The sequence below is a fragment of the Centrocercus urophasianus genome, unplaced genomic scaffold, assembly GCF_019232065.1.
Source record: "Centrocercus urophasianus isolate 14NV4802_14NV808 unplaced genomic scaffold, USGS_Curo_1.0 seq_11, whole genome shotgun sequence".
Lineage (NCBI taxonomy): Eukaryota > Metazoa > Chordata > Aves > Galliformes > Phasianidae > Centrocercus > Centrocercus urophasianus.
This window is the reverse complement of record NW_024884253.1, coordinates 46,507,017-46,520,960: the sequence shown is the minus strand read 5'-3', so window position 1 is coordinate 46,520,960 and position 13,944 is coordinate 46,507,017. Positions and strand designations below refer to the sequence as shown.

General features: G+C 37.9%; 1 protein-coding gene across 3 annotated transcripts in view; it reads left to right on the top strand.

Annotated features, from left to right (window-relative positions):
- The window catches only part of LPIN2 (lipin 2), a 38,744-nt gene that overhangs the window by 6,254 nt on the left and 18,546 nt on the right, over positions 1-13,944 (top strand). For 2 of the 3 annotated variants that reach the window (XM_042808735.1, XM_042808733.1), the window contains exons 2-4: positions 7,505-7,705; positions 10,178-10,273; positions 11,706-12,004. In XM_042808735.1, the coding sequence (XP_042664669.1) occupies positions 7,514-7,705; positions 10,178-10,273; positions 11,706-12,004 (587 nt within the window). In that variant the 5' untranslated portion in view covers positions 7,505-7,513. Of the gene's footprint in view, positions 1-2,400; positions 2,748-7,504; positions 7,706-10,177; positions 10,274-11,705; positions 12,005-13,944 lie in introns of those variants that run through there. The other variant, XM_042808734.1, reaches the window with a different exon arrangement.

The following is a 13,944-nucleotide window of genomic DNA, read 5'->3' as shown; positions in this document are numbered from 1 at the left end:
ATCACTTTAAATTTTCACTGTCAGCCTTTTTTTTTTTTTTTTTTTATTCCTTTGAATCATCACCTGGGATATGTGAATTCAGTTTGCAGGTATACATGTAGCCTATGGAAGAAATGTTTTGAATATACGAAGTGTTTATAGAATCATAAAATTGTAAAATCCTTATAGTTAGAAGGGACCTCTAAAGGCCATCTGGTCCAACTCCCCTGCAATGAACAGGGACACCACAGCTACATCAGGTTGCCCAGGGCCTGATCTGGCCTCACCTTGAAATTCTCCAGGTCGAGGCATCCACCACATCTCTGGGTAACCTGTTCCAGTGCCTCACCACTCTCACTGTAAAAGACTCTTTTCCTTATATCTAACCTAAATCTCTCCTCTTTAAGCTTGAAGCCGTTTCCCCTTGTTCTATCACCACAGATCCTGCTGAAGAATCTGTTTCCTTCTTTCCTATAGCTCTCCTTTAGATACAGGAAGGCGGCTATCAGGTCATCTCAGAGTCTTTTCTCCAGGCTGAACAGCCCCTGCTCTCTCAGCCTGTCCTCATAGGAGAGGAGTTTCACTGCTTGGATCATTTTTGTGGCCCTCCACTGGACGTGCTCCAACAGGTTCGTGTCTCCTGCACTGAGGACTCCGCATGTGGATGCAGTACTCCATGTGAGGGCTCACCAGCACAGAGCAGAGGGGCAGGATCACCTTCCTCACCCTCCTGGCTACACTTCTTTCGATGCAGCCCAGAATTCAGTTGGCTTTCTGGGCTGCAAGGTCACTTTGTTGGCTTGTGTCCAGTTCCCACTTCAGGTCCTTTTTGGTAGGGCTGTGCTTAATCCTTTCATGCGCAACCTTGTATTGGTAGTGGATGTTGCCTTGACTGAGTTGCAAAACCTTGCACTTGGATTTGTTGAACCTCATGATGTTCACCAGGGAAACTCTGCAAAGTCAACTTTTAACTTTGATTAAATAAATCTTAATCTCCTGGACTTTGTTTTCTGTTGTGTAGGTGAAAATAATACTGTATTTCTGGGATGCTGTAAAACTAGATTAATATAATCAACCATGTCATAAATCTTACTGTAGATAAGTATGATTTTAAAAATGCAATCATACTTTTTATCAGGGATTCTGAGTAATGAGCAATGGGATAAGATGCATAGATTCACAAAAAGTGGAGAAGAAAAGTAATATGGGATGCTGACTAATCTTTGTCAGCACTATTATTTACTTATGAGACTCATTCAAACACTTGTATGTGCATTCTGAGACTAACCCACAGTAAAATGGGTTACCCAAAATGAAGAACTGGATTAAGGCTGCAAGGAAAACGTAGGAAAGGACCCAGAGATGGGAGCAATTTATTACAACCTTACTGTGGATGTAGCAATCCCAACACTCCAAGCAGGAGCACATCATCAAGACTGATTAATTTTGGCCTTGGATGTAGTTCTTGAATTATTTTAGGAACCCAAAAGCAATTTGGTTGCATCCAGTAAAGTGATTTATTGTCTGTGCATCAGAGTTTAACGTATCAATGTAGAAAACTTAAGTGAAGATAGAGCAAAGCTGGTAACAGAATACTAGATGATCTTTTAGCTTGTCATTCAGGTAGTCCAACAGCTTTCTGTAGCAAACACAGAGTAGCAGCACTGGGGGTGTGGAGAGTGAGAGAAGATGCATGTGTAAGGTAAGGAAGGATGTGTCTATGTTGGGAGAATATCAATTCAGAGAATGTCTCCTATCCCCACATTGCAGGAATAAATAATTTCTCTGTACTGCTACGCTTCCTCAGTTATTTCACCTACCCATGATATTTGGAGAAGTAATATTCCAAAACTCCTCAGATCAGAAAAATTAATTCTTAGTTACGGAGCCAACTATACAACAGATTTGTATGTACTGTCCACACACCCGAATTATACAGCTTAAAACAATTCCGTTTTCACGAAGCGGGAAAATTTCCCCAAGAAACAAAATGTTTTTGATGTGTGCTTTAGTGTAGGCTTAATATCAGTTAGCTCTTTCTTGTTACAGTGCTATTTGAAAAAAGGGTGAGGAGCAGCCCACAAATAGCAGAGCTGGAACTGCTATCGTATTTGTCGTACAAAACTTGAATAGTCAGGCAGATGAAATGATCAGCAGAGGGAGCGGGCATGTGGGGAGGCAGCTGATGTTCCTGAATGCTGTGCTGCTGGCTGAGCTAGAACTTTGAACACCGCTGCAGGTGCTGAAGTTACAGCAGAGGTCAGAAAGTCTGCAAGTGAGCTTATGCCCAAGAATCATTAACCAAATCCCTGCTGCTGTTCGTGGGAGCCTCAGCTACAGCCACGTGACTTAACGTCATAGAAGATCATTACCTATCAGTGCAAACATATGGCAAAGTCTGTCCCTGTTTTTACTTATCTCAGAGTGCAAGGGGGCTGTGACATTTCAAGCAAAGCCTATTGGTGTGGGAGTTTCTATGTGAGGTTTCTTAAAGAAACGCTTCCTTTTTAACCTTAGTACTGCGTGGGAAAGTGTAGCGAATGTCTTTCTCTAGAAGACCAGAAGTTTTGCATAATTCTCCTATCCCTCTATGGATGGAGAAGAAATGCTGATACGGCATTCTGATATGGCTGTGAACTTCACGTTTACTTGCACTTTGGAAAGTTAGATTGCTGTTTTCTGAGATGAATTTCTCAGAAAAGTATGGTTTTGAAGATGACTTCAGTAAAAGTGTTTCTGCCCATGAGAAGGTTCCTTCTGGAATCTTGGTGAGTTTGACACTTATCGCTAATTACGGGTGCCTATAGCATACCTAAAATATCTAAAAAATTAACAGTCTGTATTTACTAATACAAGGCATACTTTAATCGGGTGTTGAATAGGCTTGCCTGGCTTCTAAGTTAAAACCTATACTTGGGAGCGAAGGCAGGTTTGGTTTGATTTGCTTTCTTTGTTGGCTTGCTGGCTTGTTCTTGTCAAGTAGACTTTGTGATACAGTGCTTTTGCTTTGTGTGGTCACGTTTTTTTCCCCTGGTGATCAGAGTACAAATTAGTAAAACTCTTCAAAAAGACTTTCTCTGGTTAAGCAAAACTGCTACTTCATGGACATATGCAAATATAGGTAAGGTGAGATGAACTGGGGGAAGCCAATGTTATCTGTGATTTTTCTTCTTTTCTACCCAATCTCTTGAAAAATAGGCAACTTCTTTACTGTTTTTATCATGTGAACAGTTTACATCGCACATTAGACTATCTTTCAATCTTCTAAATGAATCTCAAAATAAGGAGGATGTAATAATATCAATGTTCTTACAAGCTAAGATCTCCGTTTAAGTAATTTTTTTGCCATAGTTAAAAGTCGTAGAGTCATAGAATGGCCTGGGTTGAAAAGTACCTCAAAGATCATCTACTTTAAACCCACCTGCTGTGGGCAGGGTTGCCAGCCACTAGACTGGGCTGCCCAGAGCCACATCCAAAGTCATGCCCTCTAGAGCTGTATCTCACTGGAGCAATCTGACAGCTGGCCTCTGAGAAACTTGCAGTCATGTTTTTCTGTTGTTGCAGTTGGCATTTGTACTGTTCAGAACTGGTACACTGAGTTAAAGGTGTCACCTTTGTGAACATGCACCAAAAAACCCCCAACACTTTGCTTTGACTGGAGTGAAGTGCAGAGGAAACACGAATTTATGGACAATTTTTGCATTATCTATCGTGTGTTTTGTGTGTGAGCATTCCTGAACAACATAAAATAAATCGTTCAGGAAGACTTGTTGGTTTTGTTGCAGCCAAAATTACTTTTTTTTTTAGTGGTACATGGATGGTAGTTCCTTTCTGCAAAGCCTCTCGTTCTAGCTCTGCTAATGTATGCATTCCCTGTTTGTGAATTCTTAAAATTCAGCCAGCTATTGTGTAGACTATTTAAATACTTAATAAATACTTAACTTGAGATATAGTCTGATCATTTTTGAGAGCCATTCTGTTTCTCATTCCTGTAGCATGAGGAATTCAACCAGCATACTCAGGGTGAACTTAACAGCTTTGGCTATTTAAGTGGAGGAGACAGGTTTTTATTTAGCTCTTGAACTTCCAAAGTAGCTGTTTCCTTTTGTATTTACTTCTATGTCCTCCCTTCCTCCTCCCGCCTGCCCACAGTTTCAGTTTCTGACTCTTGCTGCACGAGGGCTTCTTGCCGGAAGTTAAACACACAACAGAAAAAACACTTCTTTATAATGTAGAACAGTGTATTTTAAATCCCTTCCTCCATTCCAACTAGCAATCATTTCACTTATGGCTGAGGATACTAATACTATTACAAATTCTTTCTTGCCAACTAGGTAGTATTGCTTAATTAGTCAAAAATAATCTCTCTGGAGTTCCAAAAGTCACAACTTCAACCTTTATACGAGTTCTGGAGTTTGGCTGCATGAAATAATTGTTTGGCTATCAAAACAAATAAAAACTGAACAGTGTTGTGGAATGTTGCTGTGTTGCTCTTTCTTTACTTGTGTTACTCTTTCTTGTCCATCGAGCATGTCTTGAATTGCAGAACTGATGCCTGAAAGCTGTTGTTACTGTAGGGATAGCAAGTGGCTTATGATGGAAGGTGCCTTTTAAGCCTTGTTTTACAGGAATTGTCTCTCTGGATATCGTTTGGATCACTACCATCCCAAAGCTACTGAAGTATCGACACTTCTGAGGCATGTAGAACGTCTGTTTTTTTTCCAGTGGTTCCCCAGAAAACTGGAGAATTAGCTTCTATTCATTATGGTGACAACAAAGCTGCTCTTTGTAACAAGAGAAGAAAGAGAAGTGCTGTAGAAGATACGGCTACAAGCTGATAAACAAGAATATAAAATAGTACCTAGAATTTTATTTGCTGACTATATATAAAGCAATGCTTGTTTGAACACTTCTTTACAAAGAAAGAAAACTTTTATAAGCCATTGTTTGTAGTACTCGATAGGTTCAAAAGTTCATAACTTTGTCATACATAAGTGGTAATTCTGTTTTGTGTTTAAAAAAATATGTTGTGCTGTGAGCTATGTAAATATAACTGAGATTCAGGAAGAAATGACTTTCCTTACCGGAAGGCAAGGATGTATGTACACTAGGCAAATGATTTTAATCTTATAGCTCTGGGGAGTGATTTTCTGTTGTTAGGAGAGGTCAGGTACATGTCTGTGAGGGAAAACCAGAGTATCTACCAGCTGAACTCAGTTCCTGATGTTTGGTGTGAAATTCTCATCTTTAAAGTAGTCACTGCTTAAGTGAGAGAGAATTCCTTACTTCTCATTAATTGCTGAGTCCTGTTCCCTGAAATGTAGTATATGAAATGGGTGCTGTATTAAAGGTGTCTATTCTTGATTCTTGGAATCTTAAAATCTTTGTTTTTCATGAAAGTCAGTTCCATAGAGACCCCTCGTGCTGCTGTGGGCTTCACACTTCTGTGATTTTTGCCATGTTCTTTGTGAGCAGAGCAGGCTTAAACAAGAAGATGAGAACTGGGTATCTTCTTGCCAGCTGCTTGAGGTAAAAGGGAGCTTATTAAGAAGGAAGAGTGAGGAAGGATTGAAGCAGGGCCTTCCTTCTTTGGTAAGTGAGCTGCTATGTTGTGAGCGAGCAGTCAGGTTTGTTGTTGTACATAGAACTACTTGTAAAGGAAACAATTTTATTAATCTAATATTGTTGGTAAGGAGTCCATTCTGCTAATTTTATTAGCCACTCACTGACAATATGTTCTTGTCTTCACCAACCATATTGTACAGAAGCTATGGGAGAAAATACTCTAGCACGTTACCTAGCGTAGTCACTCTGTGGCTAATTCAAAAATCTTTTTGAAATTGAGATTGTTAAGCTGTCATCTTTCATTTTAAGTCTTGTGGAGAGGAATTTGCTTGTACTTTATCTATTTTTAGTAGCCTATGAACAAGGTTTCAGATTGCATTGAAGGTTAGATTTAAGATTTTTTCTTAGTTCATCTAAACAAAACTGTATTGTGCAAAAGTTTTTCCTCCCATTACTGCCACTGTTGTCTAAGCAATTCATCAGTTTCTTCCATTCTGAGCCTTCCAAGCCTTCTTTACTGTAGCACAGGGTGTAGTACGTTCATTCAAAAGGGTCTAACGTCTGTGGCATCTAACAGTACCAGTGTAACTATAAGCATGGAAGAAATTTTTTTACTTAAATTACTTTAAAGGACAGTGCAACTGTAGAAGAATTTTTCCCCATTCTATGCTTCTCAAGCCTACCAGATATTGCCTAGTCATATTTAAAGTTGAGAAATAAATCCTCTCCACATAACTTGATAAGGAAGACTAGGACTTGGCAGTTTCGGTTTTAAAATGTTTTGGTTGACAAAATGAGGAAGGATTGCTCTTAGGTTTCCATTAGAATGCTTTCATGATTTTCCTGCCTCATTCTATTAAAGCTGGGATCATCTCAGAAGTCTTTGGGCTTCATTTCTTTTTGACTGATGTAGTTCACCTTGTATTCTTAGTCTGAAAGGCTTACAGGCATTCAAAAGATCACATAAATATTTTTAGTGGATAATGGTACCCAGTAATGTCTTTCCAGTTCAACTGTACCACGGTCATCTTCTGTTCATCTTCCTTTTTTTCTATTCTGTCCTAAACTCCCCACTTTCGTTTAGCAAGGCTTTCTTTACCTAGATTAGAACTGTTCTTTTCAATCTCATGATATCAGGAGAATAACCAGCTACAGAATCTGTAAAAGCCATCTTTTCTCTTGGCTGAAACTTCATGAAACCTCTGGGAAGTAGTTACTGTCATGACACTTCACCCTTAAAATAAGTTATCGCGTGAGTATGTAAACTTGATTAGGGCTTCTTATGGGTGAAAATATATTTAGCATTTAATGTCTATTCTTTGGATGTAATTTCTATAGAAATAATGATTGTTAGCTGGTAGGTCAGTGCTTGCTTCTTATGGCTGAAAGTGAACAAGGTCACTCTGCTAGGTTCATCGTGTTTTCTCAGAGCAAATTACTTCAGCAGCTGTTTTAAATATGGATACTTTCAAATTTCATTAAGCTTTTTGGAGAAGTATGTGTAGTAGCTATAGGTGACACCTACTGAAATTTTATTTAACCAAAAGCTAATGCAAAAGTCTTAGTAATTTTGGTTCTCTGGTATCATCTACCATGGGTAGAAGTCTTTCTTCAGTCGTTTTCAGATTCTGAAGGTTGATGGCACTGTTGTTCAAAAAAGTTATGTGCCCATAACTTTTGTTGAAAAGGCTTCTATTGCTTGTTTCATGACAAAATAAATTCACTGTTGAATAAATTTGCTATTAAGAATAAGGATTTTGTAACTGCAGAAACTGGTCGTAATATGAGAATTGGCTCAAAATCCTGTTGGCTTCAAGGTATTTGTGTAAATCTTGTTACATTAAGCAGAGTAATTGTTAAGTGATGTAACACATGCATTTTGATTAAAATTAAAAAAAAAGAAATGAAACTTTTCGTTTTCTTAATTAACTTTTTTTTTTCCCCCCCTTCTTCCCCTTAGTTTCAGACTATGAACTACGTGGGACAACTTGCAGGACAAGTCCTGGTTACTGTGAAGGAACTGTACAAAGGCATTAATCAGGCCACCCTTTCAGGATGCATTGATGTCGTTGTGGTCCGGCAGCAGGATGGTACATACCAGTGTTCTCCTTTTCATGTCCGATTTGGGAAGCTTGGGGTCTTGCGCTCCAAAGAAAAAGTGGTAAGTTCAGAAAGTGCACCAAAACAAACTTTGGAATACCAATGCATTCCCTTTCTTCCTCTGTTCTTTCTTGTCTCAACCCCCTGCATATCCAATTAGCAGTCTAGCTAAGTACAGAGCAGTTTCTCATATATGCTATACGGACTCTGAGTTTTGGAATGCAAGGTAGAACTTCCTGTGGTAATCTAAGGACTCTGCAGGGAGGAAAAAAAAAACCCAATAAAAACTTTGGCAGCTTTTGAATTATTAAAAAAGATTAATACAAGCATATATATTTCAGTCTTAAAATATTTATATGACTATTTACCTTTACAAGTTTGCAAGGAAATAAAGGCTTAATAACATTTAACTGATCCCTGATATTGAAGGAACTGTTTTCGGAATGTCTGGGGGACAAATAGAGTGCATCATGAATGCTGATGACCTGTCATAAGTATTACTCCTTTTGCTAACTCTGTTTAATATTGATATGCAGTAGGAAATGCAGTTAATACTATCCACAAGCAAATGAAAATTGGGAATGAAACTTCATCCATTTACGGGCTTATTTGAAAGAGAACCTGGTACAATCCCCAACCCAATAGCCTGAGACAGTGGTGCTACCAGAGTGTAGATCATCCTGTCATTCCCTTTGCATAGACTTCAGTAATTATGTGCTTAAGGGGTGAGTTGGATTGAAATTTGATGTAAAATGAACTGAAGGACCAATTGACTTAAACAGGTCATAACACTTCAGGATTAGATACTGTTTTTCTAAGAAAGGCAACAGCACTGAAGGAAACTACCCCCATCTTTATACTTTTCTTGTAAAAGGAGAAGAAAATCCTGCTAGAAAAAAAACACTTATGTTTTGGGCTTTTTTTTTTGGTTGCTAGTGGTCATACTAGGAGTTGTATGCATTAAGGTCGTGAGTTTGTCAAAACACAGCCTATCAGCAGTTTTCCTGAATGATTCTTTTGTTTTGCTTTCCCACTTGCTAGTATTTTCTGAATGAGCACACTGTTGACAGAAAGTTGAATATTTTTTCTTAACAGTTCTGCAACAAATCATGTAATTGAGTATATTTTCAGCAAGGTACAAGAGTAATTTATCATCACCTGTGATTGGTATTCTTTGGCTTGTGGTTTTGTTCACATAAAAAGCTGAATTTGAATACAAGGATAATTTCTTTTTTTTTTTTTTTTTTTTTTTTTTTTTTTTTAGCATTGTAGTGTGTTTTATTTTTTAATTATTCTTGGCTTTCCATGTGCTAATGTTGCAAGTAGTTCCCCTTCCTATTGGACTGGCCATTTCACGTCATGGTACTGTCACTATGAATGTGTGTATTCTTATCATATTAACTATGGCTTGAAAGGTAATTTTTGTTCTTGCATTGGCAGGAAACTGGATCTTGAGTAATGTACATACTGAATGTCCCATAGCAATTACAATATTTCACTTGATCTCATTTTGACCAAAGTGTCTAAACTGTATATAACTTGAAATGCCAGTGGCATTTTATACCTTAAGGCAAGTCCATCATGTTTTTACCTGACAAATATTAGATTTTGCATTATTTAGGCTTAATACATGTAGACAGATACCATTAGTTAAATAAATTTACTGAAAAATAAGGTAATTTTATCTGAACTTCAAACGTTCTGTTTAGAAAAATTTGAAATGGATCTTAACTGGCTGTCCAATATTTCCAATATTAGGAAACTGGCTGTCCAATATTAGGAAGAGGAATTAAAATAGTTGTTTTTTTTTTTTTTAAATACATTGTTTTTCCTATATTTTATATGCACTGGGAAGAGTCATCTCTATTCTGTGCAATGAATGTAAGTTAAAGAGCCTGTTTATGAGCTTAGAAATATTTTCCATTTGCGAAAGCAGAAGGTTGTTGCAGAAGGTTGCAGAAGGTTTGTGGTGCCGTGTCATGTTCCCGTAAACTCTTGAGAAGGAAAATCTGAACCAATGTCTGAGTTGCAAAAAGAATTGTGGGAAATGTCTATCCTATTGAAATATAGGTTGAACATTATTTCTCAAAACAAAACCCGCTTTCAGGAGGCTTCTACCTTGTCATCTTTACCTTTTGCTCTTTGAGACTCTGATTTGTATGAGACTCCAACTGAGGTTGAACTTTAAGCAGATAAACATGAATAGTTTCAGTCATTCAGCGTTATTCTAGGAAAGAAAGACTAAATCAATGGTTTATGGTTCTACAGCTCTAAATTAGGTGAGCTGTGTTTTACCATCAGATGCTTTCCACATTTCTCCACTTTTTTCTTGTAGCTTTTAGGATCTCTAACAGCCTGGCGTGTTTTGAGTTAAGAAGATAAGAGATCATTGTAACAAATTTCTTTCAAAAAGTGAAGGAAAGAGAAAGAGTGATGATCATACAATGGAATAAAATTTATCAGAGATTAGCAAGACTTTAGGTCAATGCTTTCACCTGTGATGAATTAATCACATTAAATTATCTCTTCACAGATTGATATAGAAATTAATGGCGATGCTGTTGATCTTCATATGAAACTGGGTGACAATGGAGAAGCATTCTTTGTACAAGAAACCGAAGAGGAAAATGTAAGGGATTTGTGCTTTGTGATGGCTACAGTACTGTGTTAAGAGTGCTGTGTTAAAAGCTCTTGGCATAGTACTGTCAATATTACTACTTCTAAAAGCCTGCAGTTATACAGATTGCTGTGCCTTTTTTTTTGGCATACATTCTCATAGCTTGTGTTAGTGACCTCTGTGCTAATGAAGGTTGATTATTTTAGCATATATTTTTCTTACACTTTTTAGCACAGTTTTTTATAATATATTTATGGAACTGTCGCCAATTGGTAATAGCTTCTTTGACTTGAAGTCCATGTTGTATTGGAATATAGTAATTAATGGCCTAAGACCTTTTCCAATGGGAAAATAACAAGCCTTTGGGGAAAAAAAAAAAAAAAAAAAAAGGGATAAACTTTAGCCTAGTTCCTAAGGATATGGAACTTGTGTAATTGCAGAATTTTTCAGTCATACATATTGGTTCACTTTTGGATGTTTGCATTTTTTTTCAGCAAGATAAAGGGAAAGGAATTTTAAATATAAAAATGTAAAAGATTTAGAGGAAAAGGTCTGTCTTAGTGAAGTGAAAGGTGAAGCTGTGAATTCACTGTCAGGAATCAGTGTCTTTCAAGGAAATGAACTTGATCTGCTTACTGGTTTATGACACTCCGTGTTTACTGCTTGAGAAAGAGAGGAAGCGCTCATTTTGAAAAGGGTTAAATATTACTTTAAGTGGAAGAAGTAAATAAGCATTTAGAGTAGTGTACTAAATGTTAAGTTAGGGCAGGAAGTCGTAATATTTATGAGAAAGAAAACTTGAGTTCTGTTTCAGCAGACCCGGAGAGTAAAATCAAAACTGAAAGCAGTTCTTCTAGCTGCTGTTGTGTTAGCTGTTGATGAGAATAGATCAGTCTTGAGATTCTTTTCAGAAAGCAGGAATGGTAACCACTAACTATGCACTTTCTTTATCCTCCCCTTTTGCCCCACTTCATATTTATTATTTCTCATTGTGTTTCTTTTGGTGTAGGTCTTGATACATTTTATTTTCTTGTTACAGTGTAAATAAACACCTGGTTGATTCATAAAGATTTCATCTGGATTGTTTCTTCAATGGGCAATCAGTTTTAACTAAACTGTTAACAGCGTTGGTGCTGGTTTTGTTTTGATGTGTAGGAGATACGTTTTTTTCTAACCTGAGTAAACCATAGAATGGCCTGGATCGGAAGGTACCTCAAAGATCACCTAATTCCAAACCCCTCTCTACATGATTTCTAGATGTCCCTTCCAACCTGCACCTTTCTGTGAATCTGTTTCATAATAAATAGACAGCAGTGGGCTTAATTAGCCTAGTTTTGTTAATCATCTTCATCATCTTTTATGGATAGAACCATGTGCTCCAAAGCAAAGAATTTAAATACCATTCCATTGACTGAGAATCTATTTATTTCTTTTTTTTATTTAGGAAAAAGTTCCTGCGTATTTGGCCACATCTCCAATACCTACTGAAGATCAGTTTTTTAAAGACACTGACAATCATTTGATATCAGGCGAAAGTGAGAGGACATGTACAAACTCAGAAATTCCACATGCCATGGAAACGGAGACTGTATTCACCCCAGGATCAGTGAAAAAGAAAAAAAGAAGAAGAAAGAAATACAAACAAGATGTCAGGAAAGAAGATCAAATTTCTTCTACTGGGACAGAAGAGATTTTTGAAATGGAAATAAGCTCAGATGACGAGAAAAGTGTTCAGCCCCTAAGGTAAACTGTTATGTGTTGGCTAACTGCTGTTACTACGCATTTTTGGGCCTTTAAAGAGTAACTGGTACTTTTTTTTTCTACACAAGTAATCCATAACTTTCAATAGGCATTAGGTAGGTTTTTCCTTAAACAAAATACAACATCATGATCTTCTGTATCCTTACAGAATCATTCAAGTTTGTCAGTTTCATTATAAGTATGAGATCCACTTAAGCCCATTCTTGTAAATCATAGAATCATAGAATGGCCTGGGTTGAAAAGGACCACAATGATCACCCAGTTTCAACCCCCTGCTATGTGCAGGGTCAACAACCAGCAGACCAGGCTGCCCAGAGCCACATCCAGCCTGGCCTTGAATGCCTCCAGGGATGGGGCATCCACAGCCTCCTTGGGCAACCTGTTCCAGTGTGTCACCACCCTCTGTATGGAAAACTTCCTCCTAATATCTAATCTAAATTTTCCCTGTCTCAGTTTAAAATAATTCCCCCTTGTCCTATCACCATCCATCCTTGTAAACAGCCATGCTCCCTTCAATTACTGGAAGGCCACAATGAGGTATCCCTGTAACCTTCTCTTCTCCAGGCTAAACAAGCCCAGTTCCCTCAACCTTTCTCATAGGGGAGGTGCTCCAGCCCTCTGATCATCTTAATGGGCCTGCTCTGGACCTATTCCAAGAGCTCTACATCTTTCTTGGGCTGGGAGCCCCAGGCCTGGATGGGGTTCCAGACTGGGCTTCACAAGAGCTGAGTATAGGGGAACAGTCACCTCTCTCTCCCTGCTGGCCACTCCTGTTTTAATGCAGCCTGGGATATAGTTGGCGTTCCAGGCTGCAAGCATGCGCTGCTTGTAGAAGTAACATGTGAAGAAGTGTTGTCCTGGTCTTGCTTGTGGCTAGCAATTAAAAAGTTCAGTGTAACTTTTCTGAGGTAGATTGATGCAGTAAGGTGTTTGAAAACATCTACACAGACTGCAGTGCGGAATGTTTGTAGTACACCACATCTGAATTGGACTTCTCTTGTAACTTAAAGTTTACTTTGATAACTGAAAACTACAGAAATACATGATCCTTCAGTTTAATAGAGAAAACCCTTTACATAGGTGTAGTTAAAGCAAGGAATTGTCCTGTATTTCCTAGTGGATACTATTAGTACATTGGAGCCTGTAGTAAATTTGTCATGCATACTAAGAAACCAAAGGAGCTTGCCTGAGTAATAGGAATGATTGTAGTAATAGATGAAAAGTATCCAACATTTAAATACATAAACTCCAGGAAAAACCTAATCATCAGTTTTCCATGGAAGTTTCTTAGGCCATTGAATGAAAGAAGCAGAGTTGATTTTTAGGCAAATCTTACTGGTTTATTAACAGCTTTAATACTTAATATACTGTCTGAGTAAATTCAATATCTGATCTGGAAAATACAAGAATAATTTGCTTTAAGAAAATGAACTGAGAAACCTTCCTTTTAGCATGTGTATGGGGGACTTTTAGGACTCAGCATAGATTTGTGTTCAGTCTTCAGTGCAAGAGCACTGAGACAGCAGTATCTGGATCACGTGAGTGGCAAGCCTGCCCTTGGCAGGGGGTTTGGAACTGGATGATCTTAAAGAATGAAGAATCAAACAGGCTTTTTATTTGTTTATTTTTAAATAACAAAAACACCAGTTGAAGTTCATTCTCGGAGCGGAGAGTTGTGATGTGAAAGGAAGAATTTTTTGTTAAAAGAATGCTCTTATGTGAGTGACAGGTATTTGAAGGACTGAACAACAATTAAATTGTAGCAACGCAAGCCCAGAGATGCTAAGATAAGTTCATGGCTATGTATTTGTTAGGGGAGTTCATATACAGTCATTCCAATACCAACACAGGAATTGAAATGCATATGCCTATGGCAAGGCCATTAATTTCCCAGATGAAGATGCAGCTGTGGGGAGAAAAGT